Consider the following 21,207-nt stretch of genomic DNA (forward strand, 5'->3'; position numbering starts at 1 on the left):
ACACAGAGCTGTTACAAGAATGATTATCATTATAAGGTGGCAGCAGCAGAGATAACTGTTATGCATTCTGACCACCCCGTATTCATTCCATCTCCGTAACAGCACCCGGATTTCATTTTGAAGGTTTGTTCCCTCCTCACTGGAAACCATCTTGGGGGGATGATGACGAACCCAGGCAGACATCTTTGCACTATATGAGCCAACAGGATCCCACGAAGGTCCTTCAGCCAATTCTTCTGCTGGTGGCCAGGAGGAAGCCACATGACCCGAAACTGGCCAATCAAGTGTTTCCTCCTTGGAATGTCAACCTTGGGCAGAATGAGAGCAAGTCAAAAACAGCTGGTGCTCTCTCCAGCAGCAGGGCCTCAATTGGACCATTTCGAGGACCCTGTTTCCAGCTTAGAAGACTTTCAAAGCGGCTTTGACTCCTTCATGATTCCAAACCTGACCCGCCATCAATTCCATGAGTTCACAATATCCTCCAGTGGAGGATACTGATGTGGGAAGACACACATATAAGAAGTTTCATTTTCCAAAGGGGACTGAAAACTATGTCCAGAATCACATGGGAAGAAACCCTTATCTTCCGCTGTTCCTCTGAGAGTAGGAGAGAACACTGACGAGGCTCAGTAATTCACAGTAGCCCTCCTGTTCTGCTTGTGGTCTACTACCCACAGCGACAGGCAGTATCGGCAGGTGTCACAAGCCGAGTGATGAGTGTCCCAGCCAGGCTTCACTCCCTGAGGGGCAAGGACCTCCCTCTAAGGAAAGAAACTAACAATCCTACATGTCTGGCATCTTTACACACAGTATCTGACTTAATCCTCAAAAGTGGCATGGTAGAAAGGATTCTGGTCCCCTTTTCTGACGTGTTTTCTGCATGACATCAAACCATTCTCTGACACCAGCTGGTTGTGTCCTACCATTCAACTCAGTTCTGACACTGTCGACCTGGATACGGCATCAGATCCCACAGGTTAAGGTCTCCGTCCTGTAAGAAAGCACCTCCTCCCCACCACCACCTCTTCAGTCACACATCCAGCTTGTCACCTGTGCTTCTGACGAACCAGCTGTGTATCTTGGGGGCTCCCACGACCTCTTCCTTGGGTTCGATTAATTTGCCAGAGCGGCTCACAGAACTGACAGAAGTATTTTACTTACTAGATTACTGGTTTATTATAAAGGCTATAACTCAGGAACAGCCAGACAGAAGACAGGTACGGGCAAAGAGCCGGAAGCTCCCGTGCCCTCTCCAAGCACACCACTCTCCCTGCACCCCCAAGTGTTCACCAAGCCAGAGGCTCTCCAAATCCTGTCCTCTTGGGTTTTTATGGAGGCTTCATTACACAGGCATGGTTGATTAGGTCACTGGCCACTGGCAATTGAACTCTATCCCCAGCCCCTCTCCTTCCCTGGTGGTGGGGAGATGGGACTGAAAGTTCTAACCCCCTAATCACCTGGCAGGTTCTCGTGGCAACCAGCCCCCAACCTTTGGCACTTTCCTAAAGTCACAACATTAACATAACAAAAGACACATTTCTGGCTATCATGACTTTGGAAATTCCACGGGTTTTAGGAGCTCAGCACTAGGAATAAGGCAAGAACAAATACATATATTTCTTATTATAAATCACGGTATCACAAGAGACCTAATCCTCAGGCTTAGAGAAGTTAGGGAGGTAACGCAGCTGGAGGGGAAGAGCCAGAGTCAAAGCCAGGCCTTGAGAGCCTGAGAACCTTGGTGCTGCCTGCCCAGGGCATACGACCGCCCCCTGGATGTGGCTGGCCCTCAGCATCATATTCTATAATCGCTGCCTCACTGGACTACCTTCCCCAGCGGACACAAAGCCACCTGAGGGGTAGAAACCTGTCCGAAATATTTGGGAAGCCCCAATGTCTAGCACAGAATACGACACCAAGGAGGTTCAGTAATTAACTGATGAACAAATGAGGGAGCTAACAAATATTTATTGAGCACTTACTATGTGTCAGGCACTGTGGACAAAGTGTGTGCAAAACAGGCTTATCTCCAGCTTGTCATCTAGCTGAACAGACATAATCAATTCATCATACAAATGTGCAGTAATGGAAAACAGCTGTACAGACTCCAACAGTACAGAGCACGTCCTGAGGGCCAAATCCGGGCCTTAACAGAAAGAGTCTGCCAGTCAGTGGTACAGAGCAAGGAAAACAGGCCCAGATGGCCAGGACTAGGGCAGAAGGGGGAGGATTAGTATCAGTGGTCTAGACGATTTCCCTAAAAAATTATTAAAACGCTTTAAGAACAAAAAACAAAAACCAGAAAAGGCCAGGCCAGGGTGGCAGGAGCAAAGAACCCGGGGTGAGGTATGGGGCCCTCCAGGCTGTGTTAAGGACGTGGGTCCTTTTCCCAAGAGCAGAGAGAAGCCAGTGGAAGGTTCTCCACGGGGGAGTGATGTGTGGGAATCTGCTTTCTGCAGAATTCTCTCAATGCAGAGGAGGCAGGACAAGAAGGAAGACAAGGAGTCGTTCTGTGGCAGCCGTCCTGTGAGCATGTGGGGACTGGGGCGAGGCGAATAGATTTGAGATCAGTCCTGGTGCCAGGCCTTTTGTCAGGGCTGAGGAGAGCGGCGACAAACCCTTTCTTTTCAGGCTTCATGACAGTTGTCTTAAAATGTTCACTGATTTTCCGTCTTCGGGTTAAACCTTCTCACAGAATGAGGACAGCAATGTGGCCTTTCCTACACACAGGTGGCGCCGCCTTCGGCCGAACACATTTCAAGATAAGACCAAGACTCTGATCTTGAGAAGGAACCCTCTGGGGGGGAGTACAATTTAAAAAAAAACACTCAGCTTCAAAACCAAGGTACTCACTAAATGCGATGCAACAGAGAAAGAGTAGACTCTGGAGCCCAGGAAACTGGGCTCCGACCTCTGACTCTGTCATTTTCGAGACGACTCACCCAGGCTGTGTCCGTTTCCCTCTGAGCCTCTGTTTTCTCACTTAGGCTGCCCTCCTCCTGAGGCTGCCCTGAGGACGGAGAGGCAGCTCCGCCAAGAGAGGCTGCAGCTCTAACCGCCACTGCCTGTAGGAAGCAGGATATTCCCTCCGGCCATAAAGCACTTACCTGGAAGGAATTAACTTCCTAAATTTTACTATAAAACACAACAGTTTAGGGGTAGAGCTCAGTGGTAGAGCGCGTGCTTAGCATGCATGAGGTCTTGGGTTCACTCCCCAGGGCCTCCATTAAATAAATAAGCCTAACTACTCCCCTCCCCTCCAAAAAAATTAAAAGTTAAACACAACAGTTTATATAATAAAAATTATCATCTAAGAGCACGTGAACCTAACGTTCAGAAATGGATTCTCTCTGTCAGGAAATGAACAGCACAATTACAAAAAGTGATAAAGAAAAGAAGTCCTGACTACAGACACACACGCACGAACAGACACACACACGCTTTCATGCACACACGTGCACACAGCCTGGTTCAGCAGACCTAGGATGAGATGTAGAATTGCATTATTAATTAATAAGCCTCCCAGGTGATTCTGATGCAAGTGGGCCTTGGGTCCCAAAATGAGGAACCCAGCCCTGACCCAGGCCAGGCCCCATTACAGGCCCTCAGGAAGAAATGAAGCAGTAAATCGGTTAATGATCGAATGTCACAGACATATACTGTGAACCTAGTGTATGTCGGGCACAGAATGTCAATGCAAACCATGGAGAAGGGAAAAACAGAGAAGCTGCCCCTCTGCCCTCAAAGCTCACGGCCTCGTGGTGGCAGTAGTGTTTAAACACCTGAACACATATGGTCCGAGGCTGCGCACACACTCAACCAGACGCTGAACTTCACTGAGCACCTTCTAGATGCTCCTGGCACTGGGGATGCATCAGTGAAGAAGACAACCAAACATCCCCGCCCAGACAGAGCTGACAGTATGGTGTGGGAGGCAGAAAAAAAAAAAAAGAAAAAAAGCATAATGTACAGTTGTTAGTTGGTGTTAACTGTCACGGAGGAAAACTAAGCAAAGAAGAGGTAGAAAGGGTATAATTTTAACTCTGCACCAGCTTCAAACAGTCACCGTAACTCCGTTAAAATGTAGCGCTACATGCTTTGCTCACGGCTGGTGAAGTGTCACAAAAGAACAAGGGTTCAGGGGCACAGAGAAGGGAACTGGCTGTGCTGGGCGGGTTGGGGTCAGAGGGCAGGGAACAAGCACCGACACCAGGATGAGATGAAGGCTGAGCAAGTGAGTCCCTTCCTTCCCTTCCTTTGAGGGAACGCTCCCCCTGCCCCACCATGGCTGCAGAGTATGAATCAGCCTCGAAAGACCTCACCGGGCACTTCCAGCAAATGCTTGTGTCTCTCTTACCTTTGCCCCAACATCGCTTCTCCTCCCAGGCACTGTTATAAGCGCATGCACTTAGGTCAGCCTTTCCTGGCCCATGAAGGTCGGTGGCAATTTTTAGGACTTTTTTTTTAATTATAGAAGGGACACACGATCACAGTATCAAATATGAAAAATATTAGAGAGTGTAAAGATTCCCCATAGTCTTAACCGCAACATTATCTCTATTCACATTTTGGTAAGGTTTTTGCCAGAGCTGCTGATCAACATAGTAGGACCACTCTGCATCTGTTTGTTTTGTTTGTTTGTTTGTTTTTATTGAAGTTTAGCTGATTTACAATGTTGGGTTAGTTTCTGGTGTACAGAACAGTAATTCAGTTATACATATATATATATTCTTTTTCCCTGTGCTATACATTAGGACCTTGTTGTTTATCTATTTTATATATAGTAGTTTGTATCTGCTAATCCGAAACTCCTAATTTATCCCTCCTCTCTCCTTTCCCCTTTGGTAACCATAGGTTTGTTTTATACGCCTGTGAATCGCTTCTTGTTTTGTAAATAAGTTTATTTGTATCACTGCATCCATATTAATTTTGTATCCTGCTTTTTTCTTTTACTATATTATTTTTAAAATACTATACATGCATTTTTCTGCTTAAAACAAATTCTGTATGGACATCAATTTAATAGCTACATCACATTCCATTCTACTGACGCACTACCCTTTATTAACTATTTCCCAATTGTTGAGCATTTAGATTTCTTAGTTTTCATCATTATAAACTATGGTGAAAACAACTTCATGCAGAAAAACATTTCAAGCAACTCCCTTGGAACGGATTCCTAGATGGAGAACTATGGGAAGCTGGAAATACTTTAAACAAGTAGTTACTGCACAGACGATCAACAGATCACACAAACTCGATCGCTGCACCACCAGGCAGCAGCGGCTGACTACAGAAGCTGGTCAGTCTCTGACCACCTTTTAGGCCTTGTCAGTAAAAGGTTTTAGGAGCTTCATATTTACCTGCTGTCGGAATCCGAGGCGATCTCCTTCCTCCCTCCAAAGCGGATCTGGCACTGCAAGGAAAAAGCAGCCACTGAGAACAGCTGTTGGGATGGGACACTTGAGTCACAAAACAGCCCACATAGGCCTGCAGGGTCGTGAGGGACACAGGTCCAGAAACTCTGGGTGCCGAGTCAGGGCGTCCCCATGCCCTGGGGAAGAGGGGGTCAGCCCAAGATGTAAGATGGTGGACACCCCAGCCTTGCAGCCGCCACTTAAAGGAAGCCCTTATCTCGCACTTGTACAGAAGCGAGCCTTGTGTGAAAACAACGCCAAGAGGAAAACAGAAGCACACAGCCTTCCGCAGATTATCTGGGAAGCTTCTTTATCCATCAGCAGCTGACTGTCTACAACACAGAGCTCTTAACAGGCAATAATTAAAACTTCCACACATCTGTGATGATGGGTCCCTTCTGACAGGGCCTAAAGTTGTTATGGCGGCTGTAACGTTATGACAGCATAAATCAACCTTCAAACAAGTCATCTGATTGTGCTGAACAACAATTTACCCAGAGAGGGTGGAAACAAAGGCAAACTGTTTTTTTTTTTAACTTTGTTGAAATATAGATAACACAGAATTTACCATTTTAACCATTTTTAGTTATGCAATTCAATTCACACTATTGTGTAACCATCACCACTATCCACTACTCTCTTTTAAAGATATAGAATCTCTACTATGGGCAGCAGGTTTGCAAGATTCTTGAACTTGTTATCCAGAAAAACAATACATATATATATAATTTATACATATATGATTTATATACATATAAACTTAAATAATACTTTTGACAAAACTCAGAACCACACACTTAAAATTGGTGTATTTTTATTGCATGCAAATTATGCCTCAATAAAGTTGGTTTTTGAAAGATATACACACTTTCACCCGCCACAAAAAAAAACAGTAACAACAACAATAATAATAGCAGCTCTGAGCAGAAGCTCCAATTTATTTCTGTTTAATTGCTACATTGAAGGGGTTCAACTTGCCTCTTCATCTTCTTATTTTATTTTCCATTTCTGGAGCAAAGAAAGAAGAAACTGATAATATGGGCTACATATTTATTGTGGACCAGGCAATGGCCCTTTAACCACTTTAACAAATGCAATTCCCTCAACAGCCCTGTGGAGATCGGTGACCCAATTATAGAGAGAGAGGTGCTCAGAGATGTTGGATGAGCTGCCCCAGCACACACAGCTGTCGAGAGATGAAGCAGCATTTGACCCCAGCAACATCTGGGCCTGTGTCCTTTCCACCACACCAGGACACCTCGAGGCCTGGGCAGATGCTAAGTTCTCTTGGCTCACATCAACACTTAACAAATACACTCCCATTAAAGTACATATTTATCTTCACGTATCGTGATTACATTCAGCTAATTGCCAGTCGCCCCTTCCAAAATGTGAGTTCCCAGGGCTGGATCCTAGCTAGCTCTGCTGCTTATTAACTGTGACACCCACAGCAAGTTATTGGACCTTTCTGCGATCAGTTTCTTCACCTGTAAAATGGAAATAATGTCCAAGAACTATCTCACAGGGTGGCTGGAAGGATTAGATGTAAAGCACTCAGTAGAGAGCCATGCACGTGACTTATGTGCAAGAAACGATGGATGTCTGGTAGCTACAAGCAAGCAAACTGAAGCCAACTTCGTGTCACAGCTCGTTTCCACACCCGGCCAAAAGCCAGGCATCAAAAATAGCATCAACCAGTTAGAGCAGAGCCCATCTGGCGGATCCACAGAATCCCTGAGCACGGCCTCATTTCTGCTCTTGCGCTCGCGGGGCCCTAACTCCAACCACCACTGCAGCACCCTTAAGAGTTGCCCTAAAACACAGCTGCTTGGAAATGAAACTCTGAAACCCACATCGGTGCTCTTCTCAAAGGGACATCACTGAAGAATGGGGTCGGGTCCTCCAAGGGGCTGTAGAAAGTCCAGACCCAGGAGCTCCTTCGTCCCTACCTCTGGTCGCTATCATTTTCTGGGGGGAAGCAATGAGCCTCACTGTTCCAGATACAAAGTGGGAGTCTGTCTGTGTAGATAAGAGGGCAGAAATGAACTTTTTGTTTGTTTGGGGGGGGGTTTGTTTGTTTGTTTGTAGGTAATTAGGTTTATGTATTTATTTAATGGGGGTACTGGGGATTGAACTCAGGATCTTGTGCACGCTAAGCACACGCTCTACCACTGAGCTATACCCTCCCCAGAAATGACTTCTACATTAAATATCCAACACTATTACTTGACCTCAAAGTTAAGTGTGAGCTTTCTTCTTACCTGTTTCACTGCATCCAGCAGTCGCTCCAGTAGAAATTGTCTTTTCATGTCATTGTTCTGGGATCCTAAAATGCAATGAGGCTTGATTAGTTCTGTTTGACATTCGCCTTCTATTAAGACTTTCTGACATATATGGCTGTCCCTAGCTAGCATCAGACTTCTCTTTGACAAAATATTTTTTCTGATCATAAAAGTAAATTCATGTGATAGGATTACCATATAACCCAGCACATCTGGGTTTATAAGCAAAAGAATTGAAAGCAAGGTCTTGAAAAGATATTTGTATACTTATGTTCATAGCAGTATTACTCACAGTAGATAAAACATGGAAGCAACCCAAGTGTTCATTGACAGATGAATGGATGAGCAAAATGTGGCATATAAATACAATGGATATGATTCGTCCAAGTCATGCCCCGGCCACCCGGTTGATAACAACTGTGTCCACGTGGTGAACACTTCCAGCATGCCAGGCATGAAACTGAGTCCTCTGCATGCACTGTGTCCTGTGATTTTCATGACCACCCTCTAAGCCAGGTATCAGGATCCCCACACCACAGATGAGGAAAGTGAAGCTCAGAGAGGACAATCCGTTGAGGGCATTGACCAGCTTGGTATTTATTTAACTTCTACTGTATGCCAGGCAATGTTCTAAGTGCTGGGGACACAGGAGTTAAATGCTATAAAAGAGCCATCTTCTCATGGAACGGAATTCTATTAGGAATAAACAAGTAGTATTAAAGTAAACTAACAAAGAAGATGATGTTAGAGTCATACGAGGAAGAAAATCCAAACGGGGTGATGAGCCAGGGAGGAAGCAGGAGGGCCACGTCAGCCAGAAGAGTCGTGGAAGGTCTCTCTGCCCAGGGGACATCTGAGCTGTTTAGAAAGAGAAAGAGATGCCATGGAAAGATACAGGAGATCTGCGTTCCAGGCAGAGCAGAGAGCCAAAGTAGAGGGGCAAAACAGCTGGCTTCTGGTCTTCCAGGACCAGAAGGAAGGCTGCTATGACCTGAGCAAAAAGCCAAAACAGACAAAGACCAGACGTGGCAGGCCCGGGGCCAGTCACAAAAACCTCACGGATCATTTAGGTTTTGTTCTAATTGGAACATTAACTGTTGGAACTGTGACCGTGACTGGACACCGTGCCCCTCGAAAGCTGTGTTAGGACTATCTCTTGGGCTCCTGCCTCACTCCAGGCCCGGAGATAAAGCCAGTCGGTAGACACTCCACTCTACTGTGTGTAGAGTCACAACAGACTTCCCAAACGCTGCCACTGTTATGTTTTCTGGAGGAGACTTTGAGAAAGAACAGCCTGCGTATCATTCCCATCAGATAAGAAGCCATCCTGAAGCGTCACTCCAGATGGCTGGAGACGCACCTGCCCAAGGCCCTCAAACACCGCTCTCAACACCTGGATCTCTCAACAAATTCCGCTCTTTGTTTAGCAGAAGGTCCAGTTTCTGCTCTCCAGAATAAAGAAGGCAGGCTTTCCTTCTTCCTTTTTCCAAGTTCTGCACCTAACAACTCTACTTGCCCTAAGACAGTGCCAACTGGAAACTTAACAAGGTTTTCCCCTTAAGCGCTTTTGCTATTTTTTTCTGATCACAAAAGTAATTCATGTCATAGAATTACCATATTACACAGCACTTCTTGGTTTATACACTAAAGAACTGAAAGCAGGACCTTGGAGAGATATTCGTATGCTTATGTTCCTAGCAGCATTACTCATAGTAGCTAAAACGTGGAAGCAACCCAAGTATACATTGACAGATGAATGGATAAGCAAAATGCGGCATATAAATACAATGGATATGATTCACCCTTAAAAAGGAAGGAAATGCTGCAATACACTACAACAAAGATGAGCCTTGAGGGCATTATACTAAGTGAAATAAGCCACACACATAGAGAGAAATACCATATGATTCCATTTATATGAAGTACTTAGAGTCGTCAAAATCACAGAGAAAGAAAGTATAATGGTGGTTGTCAAGGGCAAGGGAGGGGAGAGAATGAGGGGTTATGGTTTAATAGCTATACCTCTGCAGTTTTACAAGACGCAAAGAGTTATGGGGATGGATGGCGGTGATGGCTGCACTGCAATGTGAAGGTATTTAATACCACCAAACTGTGCATTTAAAAAATGGTTAAGATGGCAAATTTTATGTTATGTGTATTTTACCACAATAAAAAGAGTAATTCATGTGAAAAAAATCAATAATAACAAATCAGGGGGAAGTGTACAAAGAAAATAAGAACCTCTATTGCCTGATAACTGTTAGCACGGTGATTCTCAAGCTTTCCCGTGCGCACAAATCTCCTGGGGTCTGGGTAAAAGGCAGGTTCTAACTCAGAAGGGCTGGGTGGGGCCTGGGAGTCTGTATCTCTCCAAGGTGATGCTGATGCTGCTGGGTCCTGACTTGAACAGCAAGGATTTAGCACCGACCCTTAAGGATACGCACGACAGTCCTAGATCTCTCCTGTGGAACTCTCGCCACTGCTTTTTCTAGAAGAGATGTCAGCAGCCTACTCTGCCTCATCTTGCAAAGCCTCTCCTCATGGTGGGAGGAAAAGTCTGCTCTCTGTAGAGACAGCCTGAGGTTGTGCAGGTCTCGGCCCACCGCACGCCCACCCTGACTGTCATCTCTCTGCTGACAGGAAGTGCACTTGAGTGAGGCAATCCTGACCCCAGAAGGGACACCTGTGGCCATCCTAGCCCTGGACAGGGATTCAGAGAAAGGGGTATCGTAGGGTGGAGGGAGCATATGTTGACAGCAAGAGGTGCCCAGGAGGCCCATGGCCATGAGGAACAGTGGAAGGAGCGTTAGTGGGAAGTCACAAGGCATCATAAGGTCTCATCCCAGCCAGGCTGCTGGCTGGCCATGTGACAGGGACAGTCACTTCCCATCTCTGGGAACTGGCTTCTGCATGAGATCAGATCCTCCTAGCTCTGCAGCCCGCACACAAGGGGCCTCTGAGGAGACAGGCAGCAGAGCAATCAGTGCTCCAGGTCTCTTTCTTACCTTCTCCCGGGGACAAGGAAGACCACTGCTCCCAGGGCCAAGAAGACTCCTCCAGTCTCAACCGCTACAACTGAGAGGAGCGAGGAGCCGGCGCCTAGCTACATGAGCCTCAACTGTGGGCTAAGCCATGAAGTGCCTGGTACCTAATCCTCAACAAAGAAGGAAAGGTGGCTCCATTCAACAGGGCACTGAAGCCAAGAGGAAAAGACCTCCCACTCGATGCTATGGGACTACAGGAAGTGCTCAAGGAGAGGTTCAATTTCACGTCCCGTGGCTCCTGGCTCGTTCACCTGCCAAATCTTGCTCACTCTCAACCCCTGGAACAAACCTGCCCCATTGCTGGTTCGGGAATGATTTCTCTGTGAAACCCCAGTCTTTGAGCTTCCTTCCCTCTCCAAAGGTCACCCTCAGTCAGCACTACCAACCAGAGAAGCCAGAATGGGCTTCCTTTTCTTTCTTTTTTTAATTGAAGTATAGTTAATTTACAACATTGTGTTAGTTTCAGGTAGACAGCAAAGTGATTCACAGAAGAGGCTGCTTTTAAATTTCTTGTTAGATCACCATCAAAACGAAAATAGAAAATGCAAAAGCACCCCAGGGAATACCCCCACCCAGGTCCACAAGCCCGGCAGAGAAATGCAGTGACCCCCTGAGGCTCTAACTCAGAAATCACACGTGTGTCTGAAAATCAGTCACCTGGTTCAGGTGTATCCCTGTCGTCTGTCTTTAATGTGTAGAATCCGTAAGATCCTACTTTAATTTTTACCACAAACCTCCAGCCTTCAGTGACATCCTGGGGAGACTGAGCAGGGATTAAGAGTAGGACACACCAGCTGTGTGACCATGGGCAAGTTACTTCACCTCTCTGCACCTGCTACATATTAAATAAGTGAATGTATATTGTGCACCTATAACACTACCTGGTTTATACCAAGCACTTTATACATGCGCACTATTATTATTGTTGTTGTGGTCAATCCTATACCTCAGAGGCCTAAAATCTCTGGCTCTAAGAAGTGCTTTCAACTGGCTACTCTCCAGAGCGCAGGCAAAGCAACCCAATCCAGGCCTCCGTGTTAGCTGCTCTGGGTGGGCATAAGGGTGAAAAAGCATCTCGGGCATCTAGGGGCGGTGGAAATTAGCAAGATGCCCCAAGGCACTCTTCGTATATTCCTGCTAGGATCCTGGCCACAACCCAAGAGATCAAGGTAATCATGACTTAAGCAACAGTACTTCCCTGCCTCTCTATACAGCGGCAGAGGTAAAGGCATTTCTCTGGTCTACGGCCAACCCTTGTCATGCACTAAGCAGGTGTAAGGGAGAAGAGGAAAAGATGGTGCCCACTGCAGCCCAGGAATTCTGCCCAAGGTCAGGCACAAAGCAGGGCTGAGACCCTGGTCTGCCTGACTCCTTCCACCACATCACTCTACCATTCTTACTGAAAAAGCGGGACCTCGAGCTGTGCTTGAAAAATGGAAAGGACTAGAACAGGTAAATCCATACAGACAGAATGCGACTGCTTAGTGGGAACGGGTGTCCTTTGAGGGTGATGAAAGTGTTTCGGGACTAGATTGAGGCGATGGCCGCACAACATTACAAATGTCCTAAATCACCACTGAATCGCTCACTTTAAAATGGTTATTTCCGTGATTGTTAAATTTCCAATTTAACCACTGTTAATTGTTTTAATTGTATTAAATGCATAAATGGTTTTATGTTATATGACTTTCACCTCAGTAAAAAAATATGTTTTATGAGAAGGATTGCAACAGGTGGACAGAGACCCAGAGCACATCCCTAGCCAAAGGAGCGACTACAGCAGGAGCCCCCGAAGGGCAGGACAGGCTCCAGCGAGCATCCAGCACCATGCTGAGTCACACGGTAGGAAAGCCAAACTCACTTCTCTTTCACATTTCTGATTATACTGAGGGGAGTGTCTGTGTGATGCTGGTAACTCCTTAACTCCTGCATCAATCAGGGTCCTAACAGGAAACAACAGACAAACTCAAATACGGAGAGCTCAAAGAGGTTTACTTACAGAAGACCCTACAAAGAAATGGTGTAGATAAGTGATTCTCAACCAGGATTTCACCTCCCCTCTCCCTGCAGCACATTTGGCAACGTCTGAAGACATTTTTGGCACAACTCGGGGGCTGCTACTGGCATCTAGTGGGTAGAGACCAGGGATGCTGCTAAACACCCCACAGCACACAGGACAGCCTCCCCACAATGCAGAAGAATCCAGCCCAAATGTCGGTGGTGCCACAATAGGGAAATTCTGCCCTAACATAAATAAGTTTGATTATCCCATTTCACAGAGAGTTAAGTTCAACTCCCACTTGTGCTCTGAACCCCATCTCCTCTCACCTGCTCAAGGACACATTCCAGCAAGTCCCTCTTTTCCCCACACCGTCAATTTTTTCTTCTCATCTACGCAATTCCTACAGCACGTGGGGATGTCATAACACCTCCCTCCAGTTTAATAAAAACCATGCCTTGCCCCTCCACACCGTTCCAGTCACAACCCCGTTTCTCTGCTGCCCTGTCCAGCACAGCTTTCCTCCACGAGAGTGGCCAGGCCACCCCTTCCACGACAGCTGTTCCCAGCTCTGGCCAAAAGCCCCTTTGCTCCCATCTCCTCTTGAACCAAATTATCTACACAGAGGCCATAACATCTGGAAGCACAGATGAATACACAACAAATGACTTTCTCATATAACAAACACATGATACATTCAGTGATACTATGTGATTTGTTCAGTGCACCCTGCAAAGCTGCAATTAACATGGCATTTCTATGGAGCCCCGTAAGCATGTGGGGCGCTGTCTCAGGTGATCCGTGTTTCTGATTTTCACTGAACAAACCTGTGCCTTTAATATCCCCTAGAACAGGGGTCAGTAAACTTTTCCTGTAAAGTATTAGGTGGTAAATATTTTAGGCTTTGGTCACAACTACGCAACTCCATTCGTATGTCTCAAAAGCAGCCATAGACAATGCATTAATAAACTACTGAATGAGGGTAGATGTTTACAAAAACAGGCCTGGGCTGGACTTACCCCACTGGCCATGGTTTGCCAACCAAAGCACTAGGGGAATTAATCAGAGGAGGTTTTTAAAAATTAAAACTATAGTGTCTATGTTTCCGGACTTTATTGCCACCCAGTAAGCGGTAAGATGGTTACATGTTAGGGGTCCCCAGCAGGCTGCAGACCAGGCCCACATCAACATCACATTCCCATCTGCCCTCACGCTGTAGCCAGCACTCCACGTCAGAGCTTCACAAGGGACAGGACATCAACTTGTGGTCACTAGTAGAATTCATACTCAGCCACATCTGCAGACATCTGGGATGCCTGGTGCTCTCGGTCCAGTGGTGAATTTGGTACTGCTGTACTGCTGTTTTTGTTGTTTGATTGCCACCCCCCTCCCCCCTCCCCCTGTGAAATCCACCACCATTCCAATAAAGAGATGGGAAGAAAGCAGACATGGAGGAGGAGGGGGCAGAAAGGGCAGCCCACTACAGATCCAAGGCATATTCAAGGCCAAATCAGACCCCTCCAATGCCTACAGGGTCAGGTGGAGAATGTAAATGAGTGAAGTGGGCAGGGAAGGCAGAAGAGAGGGTGGGGTGCAGGCTGCGTGAACTGAGGCAGATGCTCCTTTAGAGGTGGCAGCTGCTACTCAGCCCCAGCTGATGGAATCACACAGCAACACCAGCGCAGGGTTGCCCCACCTCCTGGTCTGTCGAGAGAAGCTGTGAATTCAGAACTTTATATCAATTAGTTGGCACTTAATTATACTCTTTTTAGAGTAGTGTTTCAGCCAACTCTGCATGAACCAAACATAACATGCCTGGAGGCCAAATCTGTTACCAATTTTCCATCCTGAGAAACACATTAAACCTTTACATCCACAGGTAAGGCAGGTGCTGGCAGCCCCACTGTAACAGATAAAGGAACTGAGGCTTGGAGACATTGATCACTTGTTGAAGAAACAGCTCAGAGGGGAGAGACCTAACATTTTACCCCAGAGCCCAGGCCTTCAGACTTCCACAAAACTAGGTAGCCTCTTGGACAGGTAACCTTCAATGCAGAAAAAGGGCTCCCTGTGCAAAGGGCCACCAAAAGAAAACCAATCTCTAAATGGCGGGCTCATGGTCACTTTCTCTGAGAAAGCTTCCTGCCGTGGGCCCAATAAACTGTTCTCTGAACTGTGCTCCCCTGCCTTCCAGCCTTTAACCTCTGGTATAATCTCTACTGCAGAAGGGATTATGGGGGACCCTGAGCCTACTCCCCGCACCCAGCCTGAGTGGTGAGCCTTCCCAGGGATAGAAACAAGCTTTAACGTGGCCCTCCTCTCAGAAGGAACAATTGCTGAATCAAGACTTTAGAGGTCAGTTCTGTGGCCCCCCAGAGAGGACCAGAACAGACCAGGACCCAGAAGCAGGGCCCCGTGCGCGCAGTGCACTGAGGGAAGCGCTGGTTTTGTCTGCATTCGCACAGGAACACATAAGACAGACAATCGTTCGTCCCCAAAGTCAGGGCGCTGGTTCCCAGCATTGCAGGATGAAGTGGCACAGCTGGATGAGGACAAAAGGACAGAGTGTCTGCCACCACACAATGGAAAGAGGCAGGTTCTGCTTGGAGGCAGATGGCCTTGGGCCACTCAAGTGACCATGTGAAGCCTAAAAACAAAGACTGGGTCAACAGCAGACTCATAATGGGGCAAAGAATCCACCCTAGAGCAGGGGTCAGCACACATTTTCTCTAACGAGCAAAATGGAAAATGTTTTAGGCTTTTCAAGCCATGCGGTCCCTGTCACAGCCACTCAACTCTGCCATCAGAGTGTAAAAGCAGCCATGGACAAGAGCAAGAATGTGTGTGGCTCAGTTCCAATAAAGCTTTATTGACAAAACAGGGGTCCAGCCTAGTCTACCAACCCTTGCTGTAAAAGAAAACCAGAAAAAGTGCAGCGTGCAAACACTCTGGGGAGAAACTGTATCTTCCCTCATGGCTGAAGAAATGCAAATTATAAACCTACCAAATTAACCACCGCATGTTACCACTGAATAAGTACTAAATTCACCAAGAAACATTTAAAATGAAATTCCCTGTTGCTGGTAAGGCTCCAGGGAGACAGGGCAGAGTCCTGAAAAGCAGTGTAGCAGGGAACACAAAAAGTAGCAGGGACATCAAAGCATTTTCCTGACCTCTAGGAAACTAAGTCAAGAAGGAACAGGAGAAATGAGAACACTAAGAAGTAACTACACCCGCCCCCTCTGCCTTCCAGGGACTGAGTAAGGTACTATACGATCATCATTCACTTTCATTCCATCTTTTTAGTCAGAGAAACTCAACAACTTGCCCAAGTTCTTCAAAAAAAAAAAAAAAAAAAGAGTTAAATCTAGCACTGCCTGAGCCCAAAGTGGTTTCCACTGCAGCCTAAGCCCGACCTAAACAGTATCGGGGGTGCAGACTTTTCCCTGCAGTGTTCTAGAAGATGGGTGGGCAAACCACAGCCCCCAAACCAAATCCAGCTGCTGAAGTTCTTCTAAATAAAGTTTTATTGGAACACAGCCACAGTCCTCCATTTACTCACTGCCTGCGCTGCTTTTCTACAGCAACAGGGATGAGTAGCTGGGACGGAGACCAGATGGCCTACAAAGCGGAAAATATTTACTATCTGGCCCTTTACAGAAAATGCTTGCCAGTTCCATCCTAGAACATCATAAATGAAATTGACTTTCTCCTCCTACAAAGGGAAAAAGGTTAAATAACTACAGCACATCAATTTAGTGGAATGTTATGCAGCATTTTTAAATAATTGTGAAGAGAAGGAACATGCATAAATGCTATAATAAGCAGAAACACTAATTCAAATGTAGACTCAGTACAATTATGAAAAATGTGTACGTTGTGAACAAAGACTGAAGTGGCATACCTAAAAACCTAAATATTTAATGTGCTAGAAAGGTATATTTATAGGTATTATTCTGTTTCCACAATAGTCTTCAATGTCATTTTGGGGTTTTGCTTTTTTCTTTCTTTTTTTTAAAGGTGGAGGAGGAAAGAGCAGATTTCCAAAATATGCAGCTGCAAGCAAGGAGAAACAAGACGTCAGTGGGCCAGGTGTCCCAGCCCAGGAAGCCGGGGAGCCCATGCCCAGCAGGGGGCTGTCGGATGGACAGAGGACGCACTATGGCCAGGCCTCTGAGGGCTCCTGGATAGGCAGGTAGAAGTCAGGGCTGGGGAAGGGTCCTCACCACCACCACCACCCCCCCCAAGGCTTCAAACTGCTATGCCTCGCCTCCAAAGCTAACCCTCCCGCATTCTTTCCCACCTCAGCAAAAGGCATCCATCCAGATGCTCAGGAGTCCCTCTCCCCTCCCTCAGGTCTCTGCTCAGACATCACCTTCCCTGCAAGGCCTTCCCTGACCACCCCACTCCAAATTACAACAATCCTCCCCCTTCAGTTCATCCTCCCTCCAGACATGTAGGACAGACACCACCCTTGGGCTCTGGGCTGGGCATTCGATCTGGGCTGGTAAGGGGTTCCAGAACAGCCACATGGCCAGCCAGTCTGCTGGGAGTCAGCCCCAGGACTTCTGCTGGAGCAACTGGGAAAGAAGCCTGCTCTGCCTGAGTACTGCTACACTGTAGGACGTGACCCAGGAGCTGCTGGGAGCCCTCCTGCCTCCATGGAGGAGAGGCTGCCTGAGGTGAAGCCAACAGAGGGGAAAGCAGACTTGTGAGCTGGACAGAAAGCTCATCCCGATGACTTTCCGAGCACCAGCTGAGCCTGAAGCCAGCTCTATCCCTAGACTTTCCCATCACAAGATGCTTTCAACTCCCGCTGTGCTGAAATCAGCTTCTGCCACATGCAGTTGAAAAGGGTCCTGGTTAACATACCCATCACTCTGACAAAACATTTTCTGGTACGTTCATTCAATTCACTCCAACCAACACCAGCGGTACAGCCCTTTGCTAAGTGACAGAAGATGCCCCAAACTGTCACCCAACAAACGACTGTGGATGTTGAACCCTGACTCTCTGGCCAGGCTCCGCGGCCACTGGTGCCTCACTCTTACCAGGAAGCATTTTAAACTAGTGCAGCAGCTTTGGCACAAAGAGCCATCAAGAACAGTCGACACTTTCATGTTAATGCTGCTTCAGGGAAATCACCCTAAAGACACAACCGAAAGGAAGGAAAACTACCCTGAACAAAAATGTTCGCTGCACTACTACTTATAATAGGAACAAAAGGAAAAAAGGGAGGGGGATAAATTTCCACAGGCAAAGTCAATAATTTAAAAATCATGCACCATGTAAAATGATGGATTACTGATAGGTTATTAAGTCCACAAAAATGATCAGGATGAAGACCATGTAGCCGTATCATAAAGTTGTACCCAGAAATGTTAAGGGTAAAAGTCAAATTTATATGATAGTGATAGGATTACTTCAGCCTATGTCAGTGTTTCTCAATCTTTTTTCATTCCCTCTTAGGATCCTTCTTAGACACTTTTTTCTTAATCACCCCGTCCATGAAATTTTAATACCACAGATATACTGAACATCATGCACACTGTGCTTTATACATAAGAGTGGATGCTTCGCCCCCATGGGGGTGACATGACCCTGTTGAGAAAGCAGGGCCTATGCAAAGTCAAGACGGTGGCAGGATGCAAAGTGCTTTATCTGGGATTATGTTCACATTGCCAGAATTTAGAGAAGTCCATAAAATCTTGGATTTTAGTTCCAAATTTAAGGCCTCTAAGCACTTGACTTCCTGTTGGTTACCCAGGCACAGCTATGCAACAAGGGAGTGTGAGAGTGGAGATCGGTGGGGTTGAGTCCATGGCCACTTGCTCGCAAAGAAGGTGATTAAATGTCTGCTGACAGTGGAACACTTACTTCTTACCATCTGCCATAAAAGATCAACCCAGTGCCTTCATAGTTGGGGGGAGGGGGGTCATAGCATCACTTTTTCTGCTTTAAATGAAAACCAGACATTCTTTTTTTTCCATTCACTCATTTCAGCTGATTCTTCATTCCAAATACAAACCACTGCTGGCGATGACCCAGCAATGCCAAAGAGAAAACCATGACCTTCAACATTCCATAAAGTAAGAAATAGCTGCTAAAATGTACCTAAACATAGGACAAGAAACAGCAGCAGTAAATTATCCACTAAGCCCCAAACTCTGGTGTTTTCAGCCCTTAGAGCTTTTGTTTCACTAATTATTTCACATCTCTGGGTCTGACTTTAGCCAGCCCTTGAAATGAGGATTTCAGTGTCTTTCTAACTTAAGAAGGATTTGTGACAGAATAATTAACTGATGGAAAGGAGCATCAAGGACCTTCAAATATAAAGTCTTCCAAAAGATAATGCTTGAGAATCATAACGGCTTTCTGACCCTACAAGTTCTACTTTCCCAGTAAGAGCAAAAGCATTATCTGAAAATCAGAGCTCCTTAGCTAGCAGAGGTTGATAATTAAGCATTCCTAACTATCGGATTCTTTAAAGAGAAACAAATAAATCATGACCACTATCACCCTAAGACAACCACCCACATTTGGCAAGTATCCATCTTCCTGGCAACAATTTACTTCTACATACATATATGAATCCATAAACATTGTTTCATGTGCACGTTTTAATGTGCATCAAGGTATAATTCTGCACCCTGCTTTTTTTTTTTTTTTTAGAGAACATTAATGTTGAGGTATAGCCACAGTGATGTACGTAATTCTAATTCATTCCTTTTAACATCTTTGAGGATTTCCATCATGTGACCATACCACATATATTTTGTCTACTCCCTATTAATGGTCATCTAAGTTGTTTTTGGCCTCATGATGCTCATTTATCTTGTGTATGCATTACCTAACCATTCCACTTCCTGGTTATTTTCACTTAATGTATTCGGCCTTGTACCCATCTGACATGACTCAAACATTTTCAGCTACAAAACATAGCAGGCTCTAATTGCCAATTTATAGGCTATGCAAGAGACTGAGAAACATGTCAAACTACACCAAAAGGAAGCAATCAGCAAAATCCCACAAAGAAACCTTACAGGATAAACTGTTTCCTTCAACAAAAGCTGCAAGGGGGCAAAAAAAAAAAAAAAAAAGGAGAGAGAGATGAAAGGGGAACCTACAGTTTAAAAAAAGACTGTGCTTCAAAGGATATCATCAAGAAAGCAAAAAAACAACCCACAGAATGGGAGAATATTTTTTGCAAATATATCTAATAAGGGACTTGTACTCAGAAATTACATAAAATTCTTACGGCTCAACAATAAAAACAACCCAATTAGGGAAAAAGAAAAAAAAAAAGACAAAGAACCTGAACAGACATTTCTCTAAAGTGGCCAATAAGCACATGAAAAGATGCTCAATATCATTACTTATTAGGGAGATGCAAATCAAAACCACAAAGAGACACCACTTCACAGTCACTAGAAGGGCTATTATCAAAGAGGCTATTGGTGAGGACATGGCGAAACCAGAACCTCATACAGTGCTGTTGGGAATGAAAAATGGTGCAGCTGCTCTGGAAAACAATCTTGACAGTTCCTCAAATGCACCCAGCAATTCTACTCTGAGAAATAAATTCTACCCAAGAGAAATAAAAACATATGTCCATGCAAAAACTTGCACGTGAGTGTTCACAGTAGCATAACTCATAATAGCCAAAAAGGTGGAAACAAGTCAAGTGTCTAGCAACTGATGAGTGGATAAACAAAATGTGGAACATCCATACAATGGAATATTATTCAGTCACAAAAAGGAATGAAGTAGGTACATGCTACAATATGATGAACCCTAAAACATGATACTTAGTGAAGAAAGTCAGACACAAAAGGCCACATACTGTATGATTTGATTTATATGAAATATCCAGAATAGGCAAATTCATAAGAGAGAGAAAGTAGATTGATGGTTGCCCGGCTGAGAGGACAGAAAATGAAGAACAGCTGCTAATGGGTATGAGGTTTCTTTTTGGAGTAATGAAAATGTTTTAAAATTTATTATGGTGATGTTTGCACAATTCTGTGAATACATTAAACATTAAAAAAATAACAATTAAACTTTAAAAAAGAGAGACCTAAAAAAATTAAAAGACAAACCAACCTGCATTGTTTATACCTTATATAGACCTTTGGTTTAAAAAATACACTATAAAACAAAATTACAAGGCAATCATGGAAATATGAACATTGACTATCTGATGTTAATGAATTATTGGTAATTTCTTATAAGATATGATAATAGACTGAGCTATGTCTTTAAAAAAGGAGTCCTTATATTTTAGGGAAACGTTAAAAAATTTACAGATGAAACAAGTGTCTGGGATTTGCCTCAGAATAAACTGAGGAGAGATGTAGGAAGGAGCCAGGTACATGGGTGAACTGGTCATGAGTTGGTAATTATTCCTTAGATTGTTCTATTTTTTTTTTTTGCTTGAAATTTTCTATTAAAAAAAGAAAGAAAGA

The 21,207-nt window shown here is 45.1% G+C and overlaps 1 protein-coding gene across 3 annotated transcripts in view; it reads right to left on the reverse strand.

Annotated features, from left to right (window-relative positions):
- SNX29 (sorting nexin 29) overlaps positions 1 to 21,207 on the reverse strand; it is a 587,367-nt gene that overhangs the window by 457,262 nt on the left and 108,898 nt on the right. For all 3 annotated transcript variants that reach the window (XM_032460769.1, XM_006190981.3, XM_032460771.1), the window contains 2 exons: positions 7,679 to 7,743; positions 5,364 to 5,416 (listed from right to left, as the gene is read on the reverse strand). In XM_032460769.1, the coding sequence (XP_032316660.1) occupies positions 5,364 to 5,416; positions 7,679 to 7,743 (118 nt within the window). The remainder of the gene's footprint in view (positions 1 to 5,363; positions 5,417 to 7,678; positions 7,744 to 21,207) is intronic.

This window comes from Camelus ferus, chromosome 18, assembly GCF_009834535.1.
Source record: "Camelus ferus isolate YT-003-E chromosome 18, BCGSAC_Cfer_1.0, whole genome shotgun sequence".
NCBI classification, from domain to species: Eukaryota; Metazoa; Chordata; class Mammalia; order Artiodactyla; family Camelidae; genus Camelus; species Camelus ferus.